The sequence below is a fragment of the Pseudophryne corroboree genome, chromosome 4 (assembly GCF_028390025.1).
Source record: "Pseudophryne corroboree isolate aPseCor3 chromosome 4, aPseCor3.hap2, whole genome shotgun sequence".
In the NCBI taxonomy this organism is placed as follows: domain Eukaryota; kingdom Metazoa; phylum Chordata; class Amphibia; order Anura; family Myobatrachidae; genus Pseudophryne; species Pseudophryne corroboree.
Genome location: NC_086447.1, coordinates 724,586,160 through 724,602,462, shown reverse-complemented (window position 1 = coordinate 724,602,462; position 16,303 = coordinate 724,586,160). Strand labels below are relative to the sequence as shown.

The 16,303-nt window shown below is 53.3% G+C and overlaps 1 protein-coding gene across 2 annotated transcripts in view; it reads right to left on the bottom strand.

Moving 5' to 3' along the window:
- The window catches only part of RMDN2 (regulator of microtubule dynamics 2), a 296,636-nt gene that overhangs the window by 157,920 nt on the left and 122,413 nt on the right, over window positions 1-16,303 (bottom strand). For both annotated transcript variants that reach the window (XM_063918055.1, XM_063918056.1), the window contains exon 5: window positions 10,422-10,482. In XM_063918055.1, the coding sequence (XP_063774125.1) occupies window positions 10,422-10,482 (61 nt within the window). The remainder of the gene's footprint in view (window positions 1-10,421; window positions 10,483-16,303) is intronic.

Here is a 16,303-nt window from a genome sequence, read left to right as displayed (position 1 = left end):
CCTAATGGCAGTCAGGCCACCTCTGGCGAGCACATGGAGGGCTGTGCGGCCCCCCAAAGAAATGCCACCCCACACCATTACTGACCCACTGCCAAACCGGTTATGCTGGAGGATGTTGCAGGCAGCAGAACATTCTCCTTGGCATCTCCAGACTCTGTCACGCATGTCACATGTGCTCAGTGAGAACCTGCTTTCATCTGTGAAGAGCACAGGGCGCCAGTGGCGAATTTGCCAATCTTGGTGTTCTCTGGCAAATGCCAAACGTCCTGCACGGTGTTGGGCTGTAAGCACAACCCCCACCTGTGGACGTCGGGCCCTCATACCACCCTCAGGGAGTCTGTTTCTGATCGTTTGAGTAGACACATGCACATTTGTGGCTTGCTGGAGGTCATTTTGCTGGGCTCTGGCAGTGCTCCTCCTGTTCCTCCTTGCACAAAGGCGGAGGTAGCGGTCCTGCTGCTGGGTTGTTGCCTTCCTACGGCTTCCTCCACGTCTCCTGATGTACTGGCCTGTCTCCTGGTAGCGCCTCCATGCTCTGGACACTACGCTGACAGACACAGCAAACCTTCTTGCCACAGCTCGCATTGATGTGCCATCCTGGATGAGCTGCACTACCTGAGCCACTTGTGTGGGTTGTAGACTCCGTCTCATGCTACCACTAGAGTGAAAGCACCGCCAGCTTTCAAAAGTGATCAAAACATCAGCCAGAAAGCATAGGAGCTGAGAAGTGGTCTGTGGTCACCACCTGCAGAACAACTGCTTTATTGGGGGTGTCTTGCTAATTGCCTATAATTTCCACCTGTTGTCTATTCCATTTGCACAACAGCATGTGAAATTGATTGTCAACCAGTGTTGCTTCCTAATGGACAGTTTGATTTCACAGAAGTGTGATTGACTTGGAGTTACATTGTGTTGTTTAAGTGTTCCCTTTATTTTTTTGAGCAGTGTATGTGTGTGTATGTATATATATATATATATATATATATATATGTATATGTGTGTATATATATATATATATATATATGTATATGTGTGTATATATATATATATATATATATATATATACATACATACATATACATATATACACACACATACTACGTGATTCATTGCGCCGTACGGGCACTCTTCACACCGTCGTTAGGGGCTACGCCCCGTTAACCCCTGCACGCCTTTGAACATACGCAGGCCGGTAGATAACAGATCCAGAAATGCAGGGCAGTATAGAGGGCATACAGAAATGGGGTCCGGTTGAGAAAAAATAGAGAGGCGTAGGGGGGGGAGAAAGGTAATGTACAGAAACACTGTGCGATCGGTAAAGGATAGGGAGAGGCAGGGTGGTAGGGAGAGGATAAAGAGAGGCAAGGTATTAGAGAGAAAATACCGTTGGAAGAGGCTACGACCCTTTAACCCCTGCACGGGCTTCAGCTGTGCTATAATTGTTATTATATGGAGTATTACCTGCAAAAAAGTTTATGCTAGTGGGTAAATATTGCAAGGGGTAAGGGCGTGCGATTGTCAAGGGGGCGTAGCCCTTTGTGAGGGCTTGAAGAGTGGCCGCAGGGCACAATGAATAACATAGTGTAGTATATACTGCTAGTGTATGCAGCGCAGCTTATACACACAGTGGCCACAGGTATCAGAGCCGCTTATACACACACAATGGCCACAGGTAACGGAGCTACGTATCCACACAGTGGCCAGAGGTAGCAGGGCAGCTTATACACACAATACCCACAGGTAGCAGAGCCGCTTATACATACACACACACTACCCACAGGTAGCAGAGCCGCTTATACACACACAATACCCACAGGTAGCAGAGCCGCTTATGCACACAGTGCCCACAGGTAGCAGAGACGTTTATACACACAGTGGCCACAGGTAGCAGCGCAGCTTATACACACAGTGGCCACAGGTATCAGAGCCACGTATCCACACAGTGGCCAGAGGTAGTAGGGCAGCTTATACACACAATACCCACAGGTAGCAGAGCCGCTTATACACACAGCGCCCACAGGTAGCAGAGCCGCTTATACATACAGTGCCCACAGGTAGCAGAGTCGCTTATACACACAGTGCCCACAGGTAGCAGATACGTTTATACACAACGTGCCCATAGGTAGCAAAGCAGTTTATACACATAATGACCACAGGTAGCAGTGGTGCTTATACACACAATGGCCCCCAGTAGCAGTGCCACTTCTACACACAATTCCCATAGGTAACAGAGGCGCTTATACACACAGTGGCCACAGGTAGCAGCACCACTTATACACACAATGGCCACTTTTAGCAGCACCGCTTATACACACAATGGCCACTGGTAGCAGTGTCACTTATACACACAATGGCCACAGGTAGCAGCACCACTTATACACACAATGGCCACAGGTAGCAGTGGCGCTTATACACACAATGGCCACAGGTAGCAGTGTCACTTATACACACAATGGCCACTGGTAGCAGAGCCGCGTATACACACAGTGCCCACAGGTAGCAGTGCCACTTATACACAATGGCCACAGGTAGCAGTGTCGCTTAGACACATAATGGCCACAGTATTACTTTTCTTTATTAATCCAATGTCCACTGGTAGCAACTATACATACAGAAGTTCAGTGTGTGTGTGTGGGGGAAGGGGGGGGTTGGAAAGGGGATGGGTTCAGTGAGGTGGAGGTGCCTATCCGTGCCGCTGATCACCCCGATTCAGGGAATCACTTGTAGCAGCTGCGGATGTGGTCTGAGGTGCTACGTGTGGTGGAGGGGTTGGTGCGGGAGGGGGTCCAGAGGTGTTGCGGGTGATGGAGGGGTGGGTGCATTGGCACGGATGGCGGAAAGGGTGCAGAGGTGCTGTGGGTGGGGGAGGGGTAGGTGCGGATGGGGCGCGGATGGGGGAGGGGGTCTAGAGGTGCTGCGGGTAGGGGAGGTGCGGGTGCGGAAGGGGAGTGTAGATGCTGTTGTGGGGGAGGGGTGGGGGAGGGAGGCTGTGGATGAAGGAAGGGGTCTGGAGGTGGTGTGCGTGGGGGAGGGGCGATGTAGTGGGGGGGTGTTTGGGGAGGTGGGGTTGCAGGGGGGGTGAGGTTGGGTGATAGGTTATAGAAGTGCTGCGGGTGGAGGAGGGGTGGCTGCAGGGGAGCTGTGGATGGGGTCCGGAGGTGCTGTGGGAGGTGGTCCAGAGGTGCTGCGGGTGGGGGAGGTGTGGTAGGTCCACGAATGGGGGAAGGTGTCTATAGATGATGTGGGTGGGGGAGGGGGCCGGAGGTGCTGTGGTTGGGGGAGTGGCGGCTGCGGGGGTGTGGTGGGGTCCAGATGCGCTGCGGGCAGGTGAGGGGGGTGCTGCGGGTGTGGGTGCTACGGGTGGGGGAGGGAGCGGGAGTGCCGCAGGTGGGGGGGCGGATGTGGTGGATGCTGTTGGTGACGCAGGTGGGGGAGGGGTGGAGGGTGCGGGGGTGTACTGGGGGTGGAGAGGTGGGTATGGGGGTGCAGTGATGCTGCGGATGGGGGAGGGGTGGTGGGTGCTGCGGGTGTGGGTGCTACGGGTGGGGGGCGGATGTGGTGGGGGAGATGCGGGTGGGGGAGGAGTGGGTATGGGGGTGGGTTGGGGAGGGTGGGGTGGAGGGTGCGGGGGGAGAGGTGGGTATGGGGGTGGGGGAGGTGCTGGGGTGCCGCGGGTGGGGGAGGGGCGGTGGGTTTTGCGGGTTGTGGGTGATACGGGTGGGGGAGGGGGCGGGAGTGCCGGGGGCGGATGTGGTGGGTGCCACAGGTGGGGGGTGCTGCGGGTGGGGACGGGAGTGCTGTGGGTGTGGGTGCTATGGGTGGGGTAGGGGGCACGAGGCGGATGTGGTGGATGCCGCGGGTGTGGTGCGGATGTGGTGGATACTGTGGGTGCTGCGGGTCGGGGAGGTGCGGGGGTGCCGCGGGTGGGGGAGGAGCAGGTGGGGTGGAGGGTGTGGGGGTGTAGCGGGTTGAGTGGTGGGTATGGGAGTGGGGTGGGAGGAGGGGCGGGGGTGCCTTGGAGGGGGGGTGCCGTGGGATGTGGGTGCTACGGGTGGGGGAGGGGCGTGTGCCGTGGGTGGGGGACGGATGTGGTGGGTGCTGTGGGTGCCGCGGGTGGGGTGAAGGGTGCGGGGGTGTAGCGGGGGGGGGGAGAGGTGGGTATGGGGGGGCAGGAGTGCAGCACGCAGGGGAGGGGAGGGGCGTGTGCCGCAGGTTGGGGGCGGATGTGGTGGAGGCTGTGGGTGCCGCGGGTAGGGGAGGTGCGGGTGGGGTGGAGGGTGCGGGGGGGAGGGGGCCGGAGGTGCTATGGTTGGGGGAGTGGCGGCTGCGGGGGTGTGGTAGGGGTCCAGATGCGCTGCGGGCAGGTGAGGGGGGTGCTGCGGGTGTTGGTGCTACGGGTGGGGGAGGGGGCGGGAGTGCCGCAGGTGGGGGGCGGATGTGGTGGATGCTGTTGGTGACGCAGGTGGGGGAGGGGTGGATGGTGCGGGGGTGTACTGGGGGGAGAGGTGGGTATGGGGGTGCGGTGATGCTGCGGGTGGGGGATGGGTGGTGGGTGCTACGGGTGGGGGGCGGATGTGGTGGATGCTGTGGGTGATGCAGGTGGGGGAGGTGCGGGTGGGGGAGAGGTGGGTATGAGGGGTGGGTTGGGGGAGGGGAGGGTGGGGTGGAGGGTGCGGGGGTGGAACAGGGGGAGAGGTGGGTATGGGGGTGGGTGAGGTGCGGGGGTGCCGCGGGTGGGGTAGGGGCGGTGGGTTTTGCAGGTTGTGGGTGATACGGGTGGGGGAGGGGGTGGGAGTGCCGCGGGTGGGGGAGGGGCGTGTGCCGGGGGCGGATGAGGTGGGTGCCACAGGTGGGGGAGGGGTGGGGGGTGCTGCGAGTGGGGGCGGGAGGGCTGTGGGTGCTATGGGTGGGGTAGGGGGCGCGAGGCGGATGTGGTGGATGCCGCGGGTGTGGGGTGGATGTGGTGGATACTGTGGGTGCCGCGGGTCGGGGAGGTGCGGGGGTGCCGCGGGGGGGGGAGGGGCGGGTGGGGTGGAGGGTGTGGGGGTGTAGCGGGGGTAGTGGTGGGTATGGGGGTGGGGTGGAGGAGGGGGGGTGCCGTGCGTTGTGGGTGCTACGGGTGGGGGAGGGGCGTGTGCCGTGGGTGGGGGACGTATGTGGTGGGTGCTGTGGGTGCCGCGGGTGGAGGGTGCGGGTGTAGCAGGGGGGAGAGGTGGGCGTGGGGGTGGGGTGGGGGAGGTGCAGGAGTGCAGCACGCGGGGGAGGGGCGTGTGCCGCGGGTTGGGGGCGAATGTGGTGGATGCTGTGGGTGCCGCGGGTAGGGGAGGTGCTGGTGGGGTGGAGGGTGCGGGGGAGGGGGGATAGGTGGGTATCGGGGTGGGGGGGGTGCGGCTGCGGGGGTGGGGGTCTAGATGTGCTGCGGGAAGGAGAGGGGGTGCTGCAGGTGTGGGTGCTACGGGTGGGGGAGGGAGCGGGAGTACAGCGGGTGGGGAAGGGGCATGTGCCACGGGTGGGGGGCGGATGTGGTGGATGCTGTGGGTGCCGCGGGTGGGGGAGGGGCAGGTGGGGTGGAGGGTGCGGGGGTGTAGCGGGGGGAGAGGTTGGGGAGATACGGGGGTGCTGCGGGTGGGCGAGGGGGTGCTACGGGTGGGGGAGGGAGTGCAGCGGGTGGGGGAGGGGCGTGTGCCGTGAGTGGGGGGCAGATGTGGTGGATGCTGTGGGTGTTGCGGGTGGGGGAGGTGCGGGTGGGGTGTGGGGGGGAGAGGTGGGTATGGGGGTGGGGTGGGGGAGGTGCAGGAGTGCTGCGGGTGGGGGAGGGGCGGGTGGGGTGGAGGGTGTAGGGGTGGGGAGAGGTGGGTATGGGGATGGGGTAGGGGAGGTTCGGGGGTGCTGCGGGCGGAAGAGCGGCGGGGGTTTTGCGGGTTGTGGGTGATACGGGTGGGTGAGGGAGTGGGAGTGCCACGGGTGGGTGAGGGGGTGGGAGTGCCGCGGGTGGGGGAGGAGCGTGTGACGGGATGGGGGACGGATGTGGTGGGTGCGGCGGGTGGTGCTGCGGGTGTGGGTGCTACGGGTGGGGGAGGGGGCGGGAGTGCCGCGGGTGGGGGGCGGATGTTGTGGATACTGTGGGTGCCGCGGGCGGGGGAGGGTGGGTGGGGGAGCCACGGGTGGGGGAGGGGAGGGTGGTCGGTGCGGGGGTGTAGGGGGGGGGAGAGGTGGGTATGGGGGAGGGGCGAGGGTGCCACGGGTGGGGGAAGGGCGGGGGCGCCGTGGTTTGTGGGTGCTATGGGTGGGGGAGGGGGAGTGGCGCGGGTGGGGGAGGGGCGTGTACCGTGGGTGGGTGACAGATGTGGTGGGTGCCGCGGGTGGGGGAGGGGCGGGGATGTTGCGGGTGGGGCAGGGGCGGGAGTGCTGCTGGTGGGGGAGAGGGCGGGGGGGGGCTGCAGTTGTGGGTGCTACGTGTGGGGGAAGGGGCGGGAGTGCCGTGGTTGGGGGAGGGGCGGGAGTGCCGCGGGTGGGGGAAGGGTGGGGGGGTGCGGGTGGGGGGTACTGCAGATGTGCGTGCTATGGGTGGGGGATGGGGCGGGTGTGTCGCGGGTGGGTGAGGGGCAGGAGTGCCACGGGTGGGGGAGGGTCGGGGGGTGCTGCAGGTGTGGGTAGGAGTGGGGCGTGTGCCGCGGGTTGGGGTCGGATGTTGTGGAGGCTGTGGGTGCCGCAGGTGGGAGGGGGGCGGGTGCGGCAGTCAGAGGTCGTCCACGGCATTCTCCTCCGGACTGTGCGGCAGCCGCAAGACTCACCGGCTGCAGTGTCACCAGGGTGCAGGGAGTGTACAGGGAGGAGGGAAAGAGGGGACTGGGCGGAGATGGGGAGGGGACTGGGTGGGGATGGGCGGACCGAGGGTGGGGACTGTTCCTGGCCTGCATCCAGCCACCCAGATCTGTGCCTGTGACTCCGCCCAGCGTTAGAGGGCCAGGCACAGAATCACAAGGCTATTTCTTTTCACAGAGCACTGGGTTACCTTACCTGATGAAAAGGCTGCCATGCCTTGAAACGTTGTAAGATGCCTGCATTTTTTTGCTTTTTGAGCACGTTGTTGTTGATTATCACCATGATTTGAATACATTATTACTACAAATCCTTGGAGTGCCGCCTTCATTCCTTTGCCGCTAACACCTGAGCCATAGGTGGGGAAGGATACCACTGCTACATTATCTCCAGGAGGGCACCCGGGCATTCATCCATTTACTCAGAGTGCCGGATGTTTCTATGTGTGTATATATATATATATATATATATATATATATATATATATATATATATATATATATATACACATACATACATAATTCGATTAATTAAGTCCATTTGGTACCACAGTTCCTAAGTTAAAGATCCATCTTGCCTCCAATTTTCTCAAAATCACCATCCAATCACCTCCTCGTTTAGGAGTCGGCACCCAGTCTAGAATTCTACATTTGAGTCATGCCACCTGGTGGCCCATGTCCGAAAAATGTTGTGCTACCGGCTTGTCCGTGCTACCCGTAAGAAGTGCATGATGTATTGAACTTCTGTGGTTGGCTATCCGCTCACGGAAAGTACACGTAGTCATGCCTACATAGGCCAACCCACATGGGCAAATTAACATATACACCACTTAATCCATTCTGCAATGGAGTTTGTATCTTCTCTTTATTGGTTGGCCACTCTGTGGGTGTGGAAAAGTGCTACCGACCAACACTGCCCGTCATGTAGTGCATTCAATGCATTTCACACATCCAGGTCTTGGTTCATTTAGCCAGGTACCAGTAGCGTTACTAGTCTGGCGGGTCAGTTGCATGAACAACTGCTTCAAATTTCGCCCACGTCTGTAGGCCATCATCGGTGCATCTCCTATGGCAACGCCCAATCGTGGCTCGGATTTCACAAGCAGCCAATGTCTCCTGATCGATTTTGCAATGGACTGTGATTCAGTGTCATATTGTGTGACAAATATCATGCGGTTACCCTTCGATGGTTTTTCTGCATTTAATCCCATACGTGCTTTCACCAGGCAATCATCAACCACTTTCTTGCTGTAACCTCTTTCAAAAAAACAAATACGCATCTCTGCAAATTGTTCCTCAGCAATCAATGGATTTGTATTATTTCGCTGCACTCGCATAAACTGTGAAATAGGCAGACTGGCCTTAAGATTTTTGTGGGTGATTACTCCGTGCATGTAGGATGGTGTTTAGATTAGTGTCCTTCTTGTATGGGGTTGTACCCAATTTGTTCCCTTCTCGGGTTACTGTAATGTCTAAAAAATGTATGGACTCAAAACTGCAGTGCCCAGTGAACCTTACAGTGGAGTCCAGATTATTCAATTCACTTAACGTCACTTCGAACTCTTTCTTGGTGCCATCTCATAAAAATAAATAAAAATTAATCTATAAATCGCTTATAGTAGATTATTTTAGCACCATACCACGGCATAATGTATGTTGACTCATATACATGCATAAAAATGCCCACGTACGCGGGGGCCACACTTGAGCCCATCGCAGTACCAGAGCACTATGATGCACCCACCAATGTATTTGGCTTCCTTTATCCCTCCCGATTTTAATATACTGGTAATGTAAATTAATGTTGGTGTTTATTTGTAGATGCTGTTTAATTTTCTATGATGTGACATTGTAATGCGTCTGATATATGTGTGAGGAATTTGAGCCCTAATTTTTGCTGGGGTACAAAAGCCCTGATTGAATAAGTCACATCATCAAGATCATGACTTAATAGCGCTGCCGTATCTAGATGCTGTGGCGGTTTGCGTTTCACGGTTGCTTCCGGATGGACGCAATGTGTTTCAACTACCGGAAGTGACGAGACACGCCTGCCGGTGAGTATTCAAGGAACACCGGAGCAGCTGGACATTTGTTTTGTTAAGTTTGGTAAGTGGTGGCTCGATCTCTTTAGGTTATTATGTGTGCTGATATGGGCACCTAACCTTACAGTATATTTACTACTTTATGATGAGCATATTATTGTTATAGTGGATACAGTATATGTATAAAGGTAAGTGACGTCATGAGCGTTCCACCTTGGAACGCGGAACTGAGGTATTTGGCGCCAGATTTGATTGTGGATGGTATAAAGGAAGCCAAATGGGCAGTTCCAGCCTTGCTGTTGGGCTGTGATGAGGAATGCACTAAAGATGTATCATGTTGTGTGACTCCTGAGGACGGTCCAGATGGACCGAAAACGTTTGAGTTGAGTATGCAATTTTAATCCTTAATAAATTGTTGTCTGCATATATGGAATTGTGGAGAGTGCCCCTTTTTGGAGATATCTATATGTCGATACTTTGCTGTATTGAGGGTGACACCCCAGTGGATATACTATGGAAGATGAGAGTGTGACCCAATATGTCACCCATCTTCATCCACTACGAATCCCATCATGTTCCCCTCTAGAATAAAGAGTACTAAGAAAGCAATGTACTTCTATCTACGTTAAAGAGGGGAAATGGTTTAGCATACACATGTACAGTAGATGGCGCTATAATCTGAGAAGACCGCAAGAAAGACGGTGGCGCTGGACTGCGGTTTTCCGCAAGCACTGTCACTGAAAATACAGAAAGGCCACAAATCTCTACATAAATACATTTCTTTGTAACTCAATAAGATAAATCATATGGGAAACATTACAAAAACTGCTTTGTGCTATAAGAAATCTGGATATAGCACAAAATATGTAAACAAATATATATATATATATATATATATATATATATCTATCACATTTTACACAACTTCATTATTAATGCCTAATAAAGAAAATAACTTAATGTGGTTTATAGCAGCTAAAGATACATAAGCATGTACAGTATGTAATGATGCAAAAGTTCCAAGTACAAAATTCCCATTGCACAGAAGCCTGCAACAGAAGTGAATTAATGTTTATTCATATGCTCTCTTCAGTCTGCTAAACGTGTCGATAAAAGGTTTCTCAGCCACATTTATTAGTAACACTGATGGGATGGGCACGCACTGCCGGCTGACAGGATCCCGGTGGTCAGCATAGAAAACCCGGGATTCCGGGAAAGCGAGAGCAACAAAGCCCCTCACTGCGCTCGCCACAGGTTCTATTTCCACTGTATGGGTGTCATGGACACCCACGAGTTGGAATAGACCCTGTGGGTCTTCATTCTGACTGCTGGCATTTTGAGCGCTCGGGCTTCCGGCGTTGGCATGGTCACATAACCGCATCCCCTGAAGACATTCTACAAATCTATATATGTATATACTGTATTTTGTAAGAATGGCTTACAGTATTTATATACCTCGTATTGTTGAATACAGTAAATACAAAGAATAATGTACCGTACATCTCAATCTCAATCCAGCAGAACTGAAATAGTATCAGTCCTTGATATATTTACCTACCATCTGTGGCTACCAGCACTAGAGTCATCTAATTGGATTGCCTTCCCAGCAACATTTTTTCCTGCGGGGTGAAAAAAAATAAGAATTTACTTACCGATAATTCTATTTCTCGTAGTCCGTAGTGGATGCTGGGGACTCCGTCAGGACCATGGGGATTAGCGGCTCAGCAGGAGACAGGGCACAAAAGTAAAAGCTTTAGGATCAGGTGGTGTGCACTGGCTCCTCCCCCTATGACCCTCCTCCAAGCCTCAGTTAGGATACTGTGCCCGGACGAGCGTACACAATAAGGAAGGATTTTGAATCCCGGGTAAGACTCATACCAGCCACACCAATCACACTGTACAACCTGTGATCTGAACCCAGTTAACAGCATGATAACAGCGGAGCATCTGAAAAGATGGCTCACAACAATAATAACCCGATTTTTGTAACAATAACTATGTACAAGTATTGCAGACAATCCGCACTTGGGATGGGCGCCCAGCATCCACTACGGACTACGAGAAATAGAATTATCGGTAAGTAAATTCTTATTTTCTCTGACGTCCTAAGTGGATGCTGGGGACTCCGTCAGGACCATGGGGATTATACCAAAGCTCCCAAACGGGCGGGAGAGTGCGGATGACTCTGCAGCACCGAATGAGAGAACTCCAGGTCCTCCTCAGTCAGGGTGTGCCCCTGACCAAGTATCAGCTCGGCAAAGTTGTAAAGCCGAGACCCCTCGGGCAGACGCCCAAGATGAGCCCACCTTCCTTGTGGAATGGGCATTTACATATTTTGGCTGTGGCAGGCCTGCCACAGAATGTGCAATCTGAATTGTACTACACATCCAACTAGCAATCGTCTGCTTAGAAGCAAGAGCACCCAGTTTGTTGGGTGCATACAGGATAACAGCAAGTCAGTTTTCCTGACTCCAACCGTCCAGGAAACTATATTTTCAGGGCCCTGACAACATCTAGCAACTTGGAGTCCTCCAAGTCCCTAGTAGCCGCAGGTACCACAATAAGCTGGTTCGGGTGAAACACTGACACCACCTTAGGGAGAAACTGGGGATGAGTCCGCAGCTCTGCCCAGTCCGAATGGACAATCAGATATGGGCTTTTTTGAGACAAACGCCGCCAATTCTGACACTCGCCTGGCCGAGGCCAGGGCCAACAGCATGGTCACTTTCCCTGTGAGATATTTCAAATCCACAGATTTGAGCGGTTTAAACCAATGTGATTTTAGGAATCCCAGAACTACGTTGAGATCCCACAGTGCCACTGGAGGCACAAAAGGGGGTTGTATATGCAGTACTCCCTTGACAAACTTCTGGACTTCAGGAACTGAAGCCAATTCTTTCTGGAAGAAAATCGACAGGGCCGAAATTTGAACCTTAATGGACCCCAATTTGAGGCCCATAGACACTCCTGTTTGCAGGAAATGCAGGAAACGACCGAGTTGAAATTTCTTCATGGGGCCTTCCTGGCCTCACACCACGCAACATATTTTCGCCACATGTGGTGATAATGTTGTGCGGTCACCTCCTTCCTGGCTTTGACCAGGGTAGGAATGACCTCTTCCGGAATGCCTTTTTCCCTTAGGATCCGGCGTTCAACCGCCATGCCGTCAAACGCAGCCGCGGTAAGTCTTGGAACAGACATGGTACTTGCTGAAGCAAGTCCCTTCTTAGCGGCAGAGGCCATGAGTCCTCTGTGAGCATCTCTTGAAGTTCCGGGTACCAAGTCCTTCTTGGCCAATCCGGAGCCACGAGTATAGATCTTACTCCTCTACGTCTTATAATTCTCAATACCTTGGGTATGAGAAGCAGAGGAGGGAAGACATACACCGACTGGTACACCCACGGTGTTACCAGAACGTCCACAGCTATTGCCTGAGGGTCTTTTGACCTGGCGCAATACTTGTCCAGTTTTTTCCAACGGTTCACAATCATGTGGAAGACTTCCAGATGAAGTCCCCACTCTCCCGGGTGGAGGTTGTGCCTGCTGAGGAAGTCTGCTTCCCAGTTGTCCACTCCCGGAATGAACACTGCTGACAGTGCTATCACATGATTTTCCGCCCAGCGAAAAATCCTTGCAGTTTCTGCCATTGCCCTCCTGCTTCTTGTGCCGCCCTGTCTGTTTACGTGGGCGACTGCCGTGATGTTGTCCCACTGGATCAATACCGGCTGACCTTGAAGCAGAGGTCTTGCTAAGCTTAGAGCATTGTAAATTGCCCTTAGCTCCAGTATATTTATGTGGAGAAAAATCTCCAGACTTGATCACACTCCCTGGAAATTTTTTCCCTGTGTGACTGCTCCCCAGCCTCTCAGGCTGGCCTCCGTGGTCACCAGCATCCAATCCTGAATGCCGAATCTGCGGCCCTCTAGAAGATGAGCACTCTGTAACCACCACAGGAGAGACACCCTTGTCCTTGGAGGTAGGGTTATCCGCTGATGCATCTGAAAATGCGATCCGGACCATTTGTCCAGCAGATCCCACTGAAAAGTTCTTGCGTGGAATCTGCCGAATGGAATCGCTTCGTAATAAGCCACCATTTTTCCCAGGACTCTTGTGCAATGATGCACTGACACTTTTCCTGGTTTTAGGAGGTTCCTGACTAGTTCGGATAACTCCCTGGCTTTCTCCTCCGGGAGAAACACCTTTTTCTGGACTGTGTCCAGAACCATCCCTAGGAACAGCAGACGTGTCGTCGGAAACGGCTGCGATTTTGGATATTTAGAATCCACCCGTGCTGTCGTAGAACTACTTGAGATAGTGCTACTCCGACTTCCAACTGTTCTCTGGACCTTGCCCTTATCAGGAGATCGTCCAAGTAAGGGATAATTAAGACGCCTTTTCTTTGAAGAAGAATCATCATTTCGGCCACTACTTTGGTAAAGACCCGGGGTGCCGTGGACAATCCAAACGGCAGAGTCTGAAACTGATAGTGACAGTTCCGTACCACGAACCTGAGGTACCCTTGGTGAGAAGGGCAATTTGGGACATGGAGGTAAGCATCCTTGATGTCCAGGGACACCATATAGTCCCCTTCTTCCTGGTTCGCTATCACTGCTCTGAGTGACTCCATCTTGATTTGAACCTTTGTATGTAAGTGTTCAAAGATTTCCCATTTAGAATAGGTCTCACCGAGCCGTCTGGCTTCAGTACCACAATATAGTGTGGAATAATACCCCTTTCCTTGTTGTAGGAGGGGTACTTTGATTATCACCTGCTGGGAATACAGCTTGTGAATTGTTTCCAATACTGCCTCCCTGTCGGAGGAAGACGTTGGTAAAGCAGACATCAGGAGCCTGCGAGGGGGAGACGTCTTGAATCTCCAGTCTGTACCCCTGGGATACTACTTGTAGGATCCAGGGGTCCACTTGCGAGTGAGCCCACTACGCGCTGAAACTCTTGAGACGACCCCCCACCGCACTTGAGTCCGCTTGTACGGCCCCAGCGTCATGCTGAGGACTTGGCAGAAGCTGTGGAGGGCTTCTGTTCCTGGGAATGGGCTGCCTGCTGCAGTCTTCTTCCCTTTCCTCTATTCCTGGGCAGATATGACTGGCCTTTTGCCCGCTTGCCCTTATGGGGACGAAAGGACTGAGGCTGAAAAGACTGTGTCTTTTTCTGCTGAGATGTGATTTGGGGTAAAAAAGGTGGATTTTCCAGCTGTTGCCGAGGCCACCAGGTCCGATGGACCGACCCCAAATAACTCCTCCCCTTTATACGGCAATACTTCCATGTGCCGTTTGGAATCTGCATCACCTGACCACTGTCGTGTCCATAAACATCTTCTGGCAGATATGGACATCGCACTTACTCTTGATGCCAGAGTGCAAATATCCCTCTGTGCATCTCGCATATATAGAAATGCATCCTTTAAATGCTCTATAATCAATAAAATACTGTCCCTGTCAAGGGTATCAATATTTTCAGTCAGGGAATCCGACCAAGCCACCCCAGCGCTGCACATCCAGGCTGAGGCGATCGCTGGTCGCAGTATAACACCAGTATGTGTGTATATACCTTTTTAGGATATTTTCCAGCCTCTCAGCTGGCTCCTTGAGGGCGGCCCTATCTGGAGACGGTACCGCCACTTGTTTTGATAAGCGTGTGAGCGCCTTATCCACCCTAAAGGGTGTTTCCCAACGCGCCCTAACTTCTGGCGGGAAAGGGTATACCGCCAATAATTTTCTATCGGGGGAAACCCACGCATCATCACACACTTCATTTAATTTATCTGATTCAGGAAAAACTACAGGTAGTTTTTTCACACCCCACATAATACCCTTCTTGTGGTACTTGTAGTATCAGAAATATGTAACACCTCCTTCATTGCCCTTAACATGTAACGTGTGGCCCTAAAGGAAAATACGTTTGTTTCTTCACCGTCGACACTGGAGTCAGTGTCCGTGTCTGTGTCGACCGACTGAGGTAAATGAGCGTTTTACAGCCCCTGACGGTGTTTGAGACGCCTGGACAGGTACTAATTTGTTTGCCGGCCGTCTCATGTCGTCAACCGACCTTGCAGCGTGTTGACATTATCACGTAATTCCTTAAATAAGCCATCCATTCCGGTGTCGACTCCCTAGAGAGTGACATCACCATTTCAGGCAATTGCTCCGCCTCCTCACCAACATCGTCCTCATACATGTCGACACACACGTACCGACACACAGCACACACACAGGGAATGCTCTGATAGAGGACAGGACCCCACTAGCCCTTTGGGGAGACAGAGGGAGAGTTTGCCAGCACACACCAAAAACGCTATAATTATACAGGGACAACCTTTATATAAGTGTTTTTCCCTTATAGCATTTTAATATATATATACATATCGCCAAATAAGTGCCCCCCCTCTCTGTTTTAACCCTGTTTCTGTAGTGCAGTGCAGGGGAGAGCCTGGGAGCCTTCCCACCAGCATTTCTGTGAGGGAAAATGGCGCTGTGTGCTGAGGAGAATAGGCCCCGCCCCCTTTTCGGCGGGCTTCTTCTCCCGTTTTTCTGAGACCTGGCAGGGGTTAAATACATCCATATAGCCCCCAGGGGCTATATGTGATGTATTTTTAGCCAGAATAAGGTACTATCATTGCTGCCCAGGGCGCCCCCCCCCAGCGCCCTGCACCCTCAGTGACCGCTGCTATGAAGTGTGCTGACAACAATGGCGCACAGCTGCAGTGCTGTGCGCTACCTTATGAAGACTGAAGAGTCTTCTGCCGCCGTTTCTGGACCTTCACTTTTCGGCATCTGCAAGGGGGGTCGGCGGCGCGGCTCCGGGACGAACCCCAGGGTGAGACCTGTGTTCCGACTCCCTCTGGAGCTAATGGTGTCCAGTAGCCTAAGAAGCCAATCCATCCTGCACGCAGGTGAGTTCACTTCTCTCCCCTAAGTCCCTCGTTGCAGTGAGCCTGTTGCCAGCAGGACTCACTGAAAATAAAAAACCTAACAAACTTTTACTCTAAGCAGCTCTTTAGGAGAGCCACCTAGATTGCACCCTTCTCGGCCGGGCACAAAAATCTAACTGAGGCTTGGAGGAGGGTCATAGGGGGAGGAGCCAGTGCACACCACCTGATCCTAAAGCTTTTACTTTTGTGCCCTGTCTCCTGCGGAGCCGCTAATCCCCATGGTCCTGACGGAGTCCCCAGCATCCACTTAGGACGTCAGAGAAATAAATATAAATTTATAGATGCAATGTATTCACTTAAACACAATACTTACTTAAATTGCATATGTAACCTTATTTAGATCTTAAAGCAACAATTCAATGTTGATTTGTTGTTGTTGTTTTTTTTCTGAGTGGTACATAAAGTACCTTTTAAGCATGAATACTTTTTCTTATCTAACTACAAATTATCTCCTTTTCAAAATCTCTGTAGTTGGCAAACAAAAATGGCCA